At 32.3% G+C, this 11,809-nt stretch overlaps 1 protein-coding gene across 1 annotated transcript in view; it reads left to right on the top strand.

Moving 5' to 3' along the window:
- The window catches only part of LOC106463453 (DNA-dependent protein kinase catalytic subunit-like), a 169,878-nt gene that overhangs the window by 61,787 nt on the left and 96,282 nt on the right, over positions 1-11,809 (top strand). The window contains exons 33-37 of the mRNA XM_022390945.1: positions 3,428-3,558; positions 5,509-5,710; positions 7,861-7,996; positions 8,071-8,243; positions 10,089-10,238. Coding sequence (XP_022246653.1) covers positions 3,428-3,558; positions 5,509-5,710; positions 7,861-7,996; positions 8,071-8,243; positions 10,089-10,238 — 792 coding nt within the window. The remainder of the gene's footprint in view (positions 1-3,427; positions 3,559-5,508; positions 5,711-7,860; positions 7,997-8,070; positions 8,244-10,088; positions 10,239-11,809) is intronic.

Consider the following 11,809-nt stretch of genomic DNA (forward strand, 5'->3'; position numbering starts at 1 on the left):
ATTGTTGTCACTTGTACACTGAGATTTAAACCATTTGCAAAATATCAGAAAAACATTTTATATATCAGTTAGACTATTTTAATTATAAAACAACAACAATAGAAGTGTGGGTCTTACTACAAAGTAAAGATAGTAAGAAGGAAAAATATAAAATTCTTATGTGGTACTAGTAGTAGTACATACAAATCACACAAGTTTATCATTCCAAATACTGAATCATATTTTTATTATGAGGTAAATTATAAAATTACACTAAATTATTGAACTTAAAACTACTAATTTAAATGCAAAAGAATATAAAAATCACAAACTCTTTCAGTTCAAAGTGCTAAGTCTAATTCACATAAAGATAATGCACTCGCCACTCTATAGATTTTAACCCTAACATTCGTGGATCAACTTCTTTCCTAGAAATAAATCTATTTTGAGTTAATTTTTCAATATAATGATTAATATAAATAGATATACCATGCAGCATGGCTTAAGCTACTATAGAAAAAATAATAAAAGTCACATACATCCCATGCAGTTTTTTTCCAGAAGCAAATCTTCTAAGGCTTATAAAAGAAAGTACTATTGACCACTACTAAATACAACCTCTACATTAAATGGCAGTTACTATAATAAGCAAGGAAAAAATTTTAAAAATGTTGACAAAAATGTTTTTCTTAGAGGGTGCTTATTTATAGTCTCAAATGTATTTTGGGATTTTTTTATTAAATTTCTCTTTAAACTTCATTAAATAATACAATTTTGTACAAATAATTGAATGTCATGCTACTATTTACAAAAATAAAATCTGAAATCTAATAAAAGATAAGTTCTCTATAATTTTTTCAATTCACAAATGTGATTTTTGCCCTCACGATAAGACAAAATGGCCCTGGTAGGTAAGGGATTAATAGAGCTGGGCAATTAGGAGAATTTTATAATTGATAATTATCAGGCACATTAACTGAATTACATTCAACTAATTGATTATTCTCAACGAGTCTTGGATAGTTGGAATAATCAAAAATAGTAATAAGTTGAAAATATTAATTTTAATAAGTTGATTATTTTTGTAACATTAATTGATTTAATTATAATTTCAATTAATCAATTTAATCTATGCTCATAGGTAATTAATTAATTTAATCACTCATCTAAAGCAACTTTATCTTAGTTTAGTATTAGTTGATTATTTTCATGACATTAATTGATTTAATTATAATTTCAATTAATCAATTTAATCTATGCTCATAGGTAAAATAAATTTAATTTAATCACTCATCTAAAGCAACTCTCTCTTAGTTTAGTATTAGTTGATTATTTTCATGACATTAATTGATTTAATTATAATTTCAATTAATCAATTCAATCTGTGCTCATAGTAATTAATTAATTTAATCACTCATCTAAAGCAGCTCTATCTTAGTTTAGTATTAGTTGATTATTTTCATGACATTAATTGATTTAATTATAATTTCAATTAATCAATTCAGTCTGTGCTCATAAGGAATTAATTAAGTTAATCATTCATCTGAAGCTTCTAGTTCAGAAGCAGCTCTATCTTAGTTTAGTAATTAATGGGTTAATATATCACAAACAAATAACAGCCTGTAGCTAATAAGAAACAAAAATATTTAATTTATAACAACAATAGAATTAAAATCATGGTGACTTTTTGTTTAATTTAGTGCTAAGCAAACTCAAGATAAATATTGAATCTGAGCTTGTTATAATCTCGTGATAGCCTGGCGTTGGTATGTGTTATAGAATTCGTTAGAAGAATGATGCATAGCAACTACCTTTAAGAAAAGTGACAACATAATTGTTTATGTGTAGAGGTTCTGGCTGATTAAGGTTAATGGACAAGGTTAAGTAAAACAGAAAATGCAATCATTGTTTAGTTGCAAAATTGCATCTTAGTTACATTGTAATATAATTCAGTTGATGTATTTAAAATATTTTTAATTGATTATGAAGCTGTGGTTCATAATAATAATAATAGTTATAATAGTATCACAGCTGAAAGAACTACTGTATTTCACTCTTCCATAGATAGTAAAGAATATATCTTTATTAAGGTATATTCTGGTAAATGTTTCTAATTGTTTTGTACAGGTTTTTTTTAATGTTGTTAGTTGGTAAGCACGTACTAATGTTTTACCTTAGAAGTTACATATTACAATGATTGTTAAGGAAGACTTATACTTGATTGGCTCTACTTTTGTGTCATACTCTTTTGAAGAGAAGTTTTACTCATTTCAAGGGGTGGCACTGAGACTTGTATAAGGTAGTATGAGCCAGAGGAACATTTCCCTTAAAAATGCATTAAATGAGAATGATTAGTGATGAGGATAATCTAGGATTATGGGATCCCAAAAAGTCAAGTTTATTTGCGTGATTAAAGCTTTGTACTGTTACTCATTTAATTGTGTTGTTTTTTCTTTGCTATCTGTGTTCTATTCATTCTTTGCAAAACATCTCCTGAATATATCATCCCCAAGTGGTGTGTCTGCAGTCTTTTACCACTAGAAACTGGGTTTCGATATCCAAGGTAGGCAGAGCACAGATAGCACCATTGTATAGCTTTGTGCTTAACTACAAACAAACAAATGCTTGAATATATTATTTTTAGTAACTAATATTCGATTGTTTACAGTATATTTTCCTGTTGTATTATATTCTAATTTTGATTTGCCTATGAAATAGTTTCCTTCAAGTTCATTTTTTTCCTTCTGGAAATGGTCCTGTACTTGTTAACTTGATTGTATTTTTGCTGTAGTAATTTATCTTATTATTTGATTCAACTGTTACCAAAATTAAACCTAGTTCTACAGTTGTGTGACATTGTGTTGTACTGTAAGTAAGAGTGGTGAATTTGTAATTCATTCTGCTCTATATGTTGAACTATTTATACATGACCAAAGATCCCTCATTTGTAGATCCATGAATATACAATTTTTCTTTCTGTCACTTGAAATCTTTAGACATATTTTTGTTTTGGTTTGATTTGAAATTTGAAGATTATGATCAACAAGAAAGTGACTATATTTAGTAAATAAATAGCAGTGTCCATATTTTTCATGTTGAATCCACAATGGACACATTCATATATAATTGTTTAATATATGCTAGAGTGTGTTCTTTGTGATTGTGAAAGAACCTTGGCTTTGCAGCAAAGACAACCAGTTGGGATTACCCCTAAATGTGTCTGAAACTTGTGCTTGAAATATCTATGTATTACTATTAATATTTATATATTTAGAAACTTTTCATATGAAAAAAATGGTAACATTTTAGAACAAGTTAATAAATAGTAACTAAATAGTAAATAGTAAATGAGGTTAATAATTTTGCAGTAATGAAGTTCAGCATGTAAACTTTGTTTAAATAATTTGATTTCACTAACAATGCTATTTCTTTTCTTCTGTTATTTTTCATAGCTAGCATCCAAAGTAAAGGAACCAAAATTTTTGCTAGCTTGGAGTTCTTTCTCTCCCATTTTATCAGTGTTGAGATAATAGCAGCAAATGATTTATTATCTCCAAAAGAAAAAGGAGAATTTAAAAGGTGAGATGTGGTGAGCTAGCATTATAAACTAACTTGTTTTCCAGTCTTTAAATTATTGATATTTAATTGCTCATATTCTTTTTTTAACATAATAGATGAATACGAGTCATTGGCTCTTTCTTTATTGAGTGATTCATCTGATAAATCATATTACTTTTGTTTTAAATTGTCTATTTCACTATTAAAAACTATCAACATTTGTTGATTGATTGAGTAAATACTTTTTAAATTAAAAGGGAGAGAAGGTAGTCACCTGTAATGAGAAATTTTGGTGACAACAACTTTGACAAATCAGAAAGTAGTAATACTCTCTTCACTAGTATTGAAGATCGGTGTTTTTAGAAAAGTATATGTTATCAGGAGTATAAAGATAGTAGTACTACTAAAATTAGACATCCAGTAAAGGTGAACATTTCTGGTGTGTTTGAGTTATCGAAAAGAAGTCAGTCTTACAAAGAAAACGTTTCCTTGATATTTAATGTTAATGAAAGTCAAAGTAACTGAGTATCGGTTGAAAAACATTAAGTTATACTGTTGTAATTAGATTTTGAGGCTCTCTTAAAAAGGTCCTGCTTATTGAGGTTGTAAAAATTAAACTTAACCTTTGTAAATTTGATTCACTTACAAAATAATTGTTCAAAAGCAATAAGCATAACTTTAGAAAGTCCAAAATTAAATTGGTTCAGCATGTTGATCAAGAAGGACTTTCCAATTTGTGGTTTGTAAATAAATTAACCTTCAAGTAATGATAAAGTTAATTCATTATCAGCTAATAACATTTTGTGTACCCAGATAGTTGGAACCTGCACAAGAAAAAAACTATCCTGTGCATGATTTAGTAACTTAGATCTGGAGGAAAATGACTAGGAGGTGAATCTTGATGAACCAGTGCCACTACAGCTAAGCTGAATATTTAGAGAAAATGGAAAGATTTTTCCAGTTTTTCTTTCTTTCTTTCTTTTTTTTTTTGTAACAGAAGGTCTTTGTTCTTATACTCTAGCATTGTAGTTCAAAATGTAATGATTTGTTTTACTCATTTACTTCAATGGTTGAAAGAAGGATTCTGTACTGTATAATTCCAACAAAAAGTTGCTTTGACTTGTCATTTAATTACGAAGCTGTCCTTTCAAAATCTAATACATCTTCTTATTGAAAAAATAAAAATAAAATTTTTCAATGATACAAAAGAACAGAACTAATTTTATTGGCTAACAAAAAAAAACGTTAGCCATTGAAACAATAAATTATTTAGTTATTCAATTACATAAAATTCTCCTTGTCAAAAACCATTTAATACTGGGTTATCAGTGTGATATGGCCTTGGTAGTTATGGTGGTCAACTAGCACTCTGTGGGTCACGAGATCTAAACCTGCCATTGAACATTCTTTTAGCTCTGGGTACGTTATAATGTGATGGTCAATCTTGCTCTTGCTATTTGTTGGTAAAGAGTAGTTGGCAGTGGTTGGTGTTGTCTAATTGATTTCCATCTAGTCTTTCATTTCAATATTAGGAAAGGCTAGTGCAGATAGGCCTCGAATAGCTTTGCCCAAAATTCAACAAACCAAACAATGTCAAATGGTTTGTGAAAATGACTTCAACCAAACTGTGTGTGTGTGTGTGAAAATTATCTTTAACAAATAAAATATGAATCAGTGTTTAATATTGATATAATATACGGAAAGGTGGGAAAAATGTACTTGTAATCGGTTGTACTTACTACATCATGATGTAGAATTTCTATTATTAATTGAAATAAATAATCAATATGTTAAAGAGGTAAATATGGCATGAATAAGTGCTGTTGAACGTGTGTGTGTGTGTGTATCTGTGTACCATGCAATATTTTATTCAGTGGTTTATTCGAGCATGTAGTAATGATTTATGATATGTCCAGTACTTGTGTTACCCATTTGTAAAGCAAAACTTTCATCGATTTGTCTTGTTTCTAGGGTTAAATGCACTGTTATAGTCAGACTCTTCAACTTCCTGACTGTTCTTATTCAGAACTTTTCCAAGGAGCTCAGCAGCTGTACTCCACAAAGCTTGTGGTCCAAATCTTTATGGAAGTGTATTTCACTCTGTGTTCTTGACCCAACATCTATAGGATTCAATATGACTGATTTGGAGATCATGACCCAACTACCACATGAGGTTTGTATTTTTTCAGCCATAACTTGTGATCCAAACCTTAGTAGTATTGTTTGTTACTTTGTTTTGTGTCCCTAGCATTCTTCATGTGATAGTTGGAGATTATATCTCAACTACCTCATTAGTATGTACGTAACATGCCAAAGAATCATAATGCAGAAAATTTCAATTTCCAATGAAACTCAGTTTTGACTTCTTGTATATTAAAGACTTGATATGAAATACACTGTAATAGTTACAAATTAGCATATAATTAGCATATAAATTAGCATATAATAATTAAAAATTAGTTAAAAATTAGCATATAATTAGCATATAAATTAGCATATAATAATTAAAAATTAGTTAAAAATTAGCAGTATTCACATAGAAACTTTCACTTATGCCATCGTGGGACCTGTCCTGAGAGAGGTCTCAATTTAAAAGGTTTGGAATACCTCTCATATAACAGCAAAAAGTTAACATTATGTTTGCTGAAGTATCATTTTAGGGTATTAGAAGTCACTGCAGCCAAGAAGTTAGAATTTAAGGTTTATACTAGCATTATTCAAATAAATCAAATGATAGGAACAGTGGCATGTGCAAAGATGTTTGAAATTAAATAAAGATTTTAAAAAAGAATGGTTCAGATTCTTATCTGTAGAGGATGGGAACATTGTAGGATCATAATTTATATCTTACGTGAACATAGGAATAGGACCTTCCTGTTGGAATTTATTTGTGAGTAAAAATGATTTTATGCATAAACATGAAACATGTGATTAATATTTAGTTCACAGGCCAAATAAATTCATTGTGGGGCTGAATATGATGTAGGAGCTGCCAGTTTGACCAAGCTGCTATAGAGAGACAAAAACAAAACAGATTTGATCCTATGTACATTGCAGGGTCAAAAGTGCAAATGTCACAACCTTTTATAGAGTTACGTTAAATATTCAATTAAACAACTGTTATCGATGTACGTCATTAAATGTAGGATCAGAATGTAGTTCATTATTTCAATGGTAATATTATTTATGTTTAATATCTTAATTTCCAAAGGAAGAATAAAAAGATTCTCAATATTCACTTCTTTGTGTCACATGACAAATGTACACTCCAAATTGCTCATTTTAGATTTTTGTTTCACTCTTTTATGCTTTTCTGAGTATTCAGCTAATTAGAAATACACACTATAGATATTTACAAGTCAGAATATAAACTTGGAATTCTCAATCTTCTTGCTTTTAATACTGAGATATAATAAAAACTTTCAAGCCCACGACACACCCCTCCAATGTCATTCTGTCTTTCAGAAAATGTCAATAATTCTCTCTTGACAATGCTGTTGGGTTATTTATAAACAATAGAAAGAGCAGCTTATCTTTACAATATTCTTTATATTGTTATTTCATTTTGATTCTAGAACTTAGGAAGTACTGTAAGGTGAAGTGTTTTAAATCTTATCACAAAAATCATCTTTCATTCAGACTGATTTAATAAAGGCTTCATAAGTTATCAGATAAATCTTCAGTAGATGTACTTTATTAAAAAAAATCTCCTTTTTTTGTATTTAACAGACTTGTTTATTAAAAGCTTGCCAAATTTTGTGAGTATTTACTTAGTATTTTCACAATTATAGTAAATATTATTATGGGTAGCTTCACAGAAATAGGGTTAGTTCACTGAACTGACTCCGTCGACAGAGATTTAATAATTTCAGAAAGCATGGAAGCTTTTTCAGACTGAATATTACAGATATGAAAAGAGAATACAAATTGCTTATTTAAACCAATTTAAATAAACTGTATGTATTGCTTATTGTTTTTCATTGTAAGTTTGCAACATTTAAAATTAAATGGACCTTAATGTATAGTATTACATATACACTGATTATTTATTATGTATTACTAATTGGAAATTAAAAAAAACTTTTATAGTTTAAAAATTTATTTTGCTTTTCATATGTCACCTATATAACTTAATCCACCTTCTTATACCAACAGAATATATTTGAATTGCCTGCAAGTTTACTAGCTAGTATAATATTGCAGTGATCCATTCTTTTCTCGGCTTCTTAAAACATTTAGGTGAGTTAATAATTTTTTTAGTAACAAAAAATAATGGCATTTTGGTGTATCTTTAAATATTTCACTTTGGATTCTGATTTTCAGACAACTCATCTTTTAAAAGCATTTTACAAACTTCCAAGTCCTGTACTTGAAGATTTTGCTCACTCGTTAGAAAGACATATTACAAGTGAAGAATCATCAAATCTCATGGCTATGCTTCCACTGGACCTCAGAAAAAGTATATAGATCACTTAATGCTGCGCCATCTGTTGAATGGCTACGAACAACTTATCAACTGTGGGTTCTGGCCAGTAGGAGGAAGGAAAGACAGTTCAGCAGAGTTTATTTCTAGAGAGTTGTTGAATGCTGTATGGAAGGGATGTGTGGGTAATGTAGATGGCAGCACCTTTGTTGCTACTTTGAATCCTCCAACTGTAGCTTTGATGGAGAAACTTCTTGATATTACATTTCTGTTAAATACACAGGTAAATTTTGTTATACTAACTTATAAAGTATGTTCTTCACTTTTTATAAAACCTTTTTTCTCTTTATATTTTCCCCTACAAACTTCAAAACCTTTTATACTTGGAAGAACGTTTATTTTATTTATCTTATTATAATCAAAAACATAAATGAATTTGAAAGGCCTGTATTGAATTACCTGCTCGATTATATTTAACAAAAACTATGAATGAATTACAAGTTGTAAAGACTGTTTTAACAAATGCAATATGTTTATGGAGTCACATTTTTTGTTATTCATTTGACTACAATGATTAAATTCAAGAATTCGTGTAGAATACTTGACAACATGCAGATATCATTCTAATGTTGAATACTTTTCTTTGTAGAACATAAAACTGCATTAATATAACATTATAAGGATAAAACAACATAGTAATATCAATATATACAAAAATGTTGGAAACTTTTATTTCCAAGACGATAACTCGCCTCCGCGCAAAGAAATTATATTTCCCTCACACGTCTACCTATGATATTTGTATGCCTCTAACCTTAAGCTAATTCCCACCCAAATTTACTTGTTTAACTTGAACTGTACTGGTGCATGATGATGTGATCATGTAACAATAGCTCTCCACCAGTAGATAGGCAACACAACCTCCATGCATAGTAATTCTCCCGTTGCACTTGTGATAATTTCATTCTCTTCCTTGGTGTTGCATTGAACAGATGTGTTCAGATTTTTAGTCCTAGTTTACTTTGATGAGATTTGCATTTTTAAGCAAACTTTGAGTTTCATTTTCTTTAGCATTTTTTGTTTCAAAAACTTTAATTCTTATCCTGAATTCTTAAGTTACGGTGGCTTCAACTTTGTCCTGTTGAGACCTTTTGGGTCAGGATACACCACTTACCAATGTTTGACTACCTACTTTTTATTTGCATCATTTCCATCATGCTCTCTTTTTTTGACCTAATGTCTTATTTAATGGTGGTATTTCTGATTTGCTGTAGTCCAAGGCCAAAGCAGCCTGGCACCAGTCCACTTTGCCTTTTACAACCTCATCCTTCCACTCCTGTTCTTCAACTGGCTCTGTCTGTCCCTTATCTTTCCATTCCATATTCCAGACCTTCCTTTTCTTGTCTTCCCACTACCCACTATCATTACACATCTCGTCAGTGACTATCCTGTCAGGTAGGGTTCAGTGGGTGTCCATCTGTTTTGGGATAGGGTTCAGTTGGTGCCCATCTGTTTTGGTTCTCCTACCTTTAATCATTCTTTTACACTGACAGATGAGTTCTTCAAGTTCTCACCCATAGTCTTTCTCTCCACTTCTCTTCATTCTCCTCCTCCCTCTCCTTTTCCCATTTCCTTTTCTCCTCCCTCTAACCCAGTCTGTATTTGGCATATTTAGGATGTGGTATCAGATCTTTTGGTCAAACATGATATTGAGAGGGTATTTGACCCTTTTTCAGGGTTTTACTCTTATCTCTTTGTAGTCCCCAAGAAGACTGGGGACTGGCATACTGTAATTGACCTATCTTCTCTCAACCAATTTTTTGGTGTTCCATGATTTTGGATGGAGAATGTCTTTTCTCTCCAGTGGTCCTTTTCACCCAGTCTGTGGATAACCATGGTTGATGTGTCTGACACCTTCCTCCATATCCCAATTCCCTAATCCTCCAGATGTTTTCTACAGTTTGTCCATCTGAATCACGTTTGCAAATTCTGGGCATTTCTTTTTGGCATAGTGTCAGTCAATTACGTATTCATTTGAGTCACGAGGACCTTTGTTTGCCATTTTCATGGCCTGGGACTAAGATTCCACTTCTACATGGACAATTGGCTCCTCTTTGTCCATTCCCAGGAGGTATCATCTTCTCACACCTCTCTTCTTCTACAGGAGGCTGCTTTTCAAGATATCCAAGACCTTTCTCATGTCCACTCAACATTTGGTATATCTGGGTGTCTTCTTCAACTTTTGTCTCAGCCAAGCTCTGCCTTCTTCCTTTCGCCTGTGAGCTATGGAATGTCTGGTCACCAAGGTTTGCACTTCTCTTTTCCTTAATTGTCTCATCCAGACCATACAAATTCCATGGATTATCAAGGAAAAAGCCAGCACCAGGGAAGTGATTGCCCGCTTCTCTGGCTCATGTTGCCCAGTTTTAAAAATAGGGTTTCTTGATCATCCATTGCACTGTCTCCAGTAAAACATAAAACACCTTTCCAGCTAGTGGTCTAATGGGGATCTGGGTATTTCTCCAGGACTCCCCAATGCAAATTCTCCTACTCCTCCTCTTCAAGTGAAGCAAGGGAGACCCTTGCCACAAACCAGTTCCTTGCCACTGGGGTGGTGGACCATGGAGAATCCTCACTGGTTAGGCTTAGCACAATACAGTGAGAAGTAGGGCAGTAGTGACACTGTCAGTGTAGTACAGGTCACTCCTCACACAGCTAATGTGCCCTTTTCCTGCAGCCAAAGTCTGTCCAGTAGAGTCGAGGTGAGTACACACTATATGGTCTTATTGAGCCTTAACCACACTACTCTTATTGGCTCACCGACAGCTTGTGTGCAAATGTTTGGTTGGTCGTGAGCACATTCTGCCCATCCCTTCAACACCTCAGGTGATTTTGCCTTTCCCTCCCTTTCTTCTTGGGCAAAGAGTATACTGTGGTTGAGACGAGATGTGGTCTTCCACAGGTGTGTCCCTATGGAGCCCCTGCCATCGAGTGTCACACTCCATGGGCTTTCTCTACAGGTGCTTTCTGAAGGGAGCTCATCTAGGTTTAATTTTTGCAATGGCCCCTCCACCAGTCCAGCATGGGATTCTATCAGTTCTGGTAGTTAACATTTTCCTAACCTGAAAATGTATTTCTGCACACATTCCCACCCATCCTACCCACTTCCAGTGCACATTTTTTCTTGATTTGTCTAAGAATGAAGTTATCACAAGTGCGTAGGGGGAGTTACTGTGCATGGAGGTTATGCTGCCTTCCTATTTGTGAAGGGCTATTGTTGCAAGATGATATCGATGCAGTCCACGTTAAACACATGAATTTAGGTGGGAATTAGCTCAAGGTTAGTGGCATGCAAGTCTCATGGGCAGATGTGCAAGGAAATAACATTACTGGGTGAGGAGGTGAGTATCTATGAGAAATGAATTTTCAGATTAGAAAAATATTACCATTCTATTGTTTGATTATGATTTTATCATATAAAATTTTCAGCCAGACTATCTAATAGAAAAGCTGTTGGTGACAGACAATGTACTAACAACTAAGCGTGACACCTATTCAAGACTTGGATTGGTTGTATTTGGACTTTTCCAAGCTAAGATAAGCAGATACTTGGCAAAAACAGCAAATACCTCCCTGTCCTTGTTGGTCGAAAATGACAAAAAAAAACCAAAGTGGTACCAACAATTATACTTGGTGTCTTGGATTTTATTTCAAGTAACAAAAACATCAGAAAAGAGTGAGTTCCAGAAAATTTGTTTTTACGTTTTTTTTCCGTTTTGCGAATGTGCCTTAAAACCTTTTTTTTTTTTTTGGACATTTCTTTTTTGGCACTTGGTTTTGTTAGTGAAG

The sequence above is a fragment of the Limulus polyphemus genome, unplaced genomic scaffold (assembly GCF_000517525.1).
Source record: "Limulus polyphemus unplaced genomic scaffold, Limulus_polyphemus-2.1.2 Scaffold1412, whole genome shotgun sequence".
Lineage (NCBI taxonomy): Eukaryota > Metazoa > Arthropoda > Merostomata > Xiphosura > Limulidae > Limulus > Limulus polyphemus.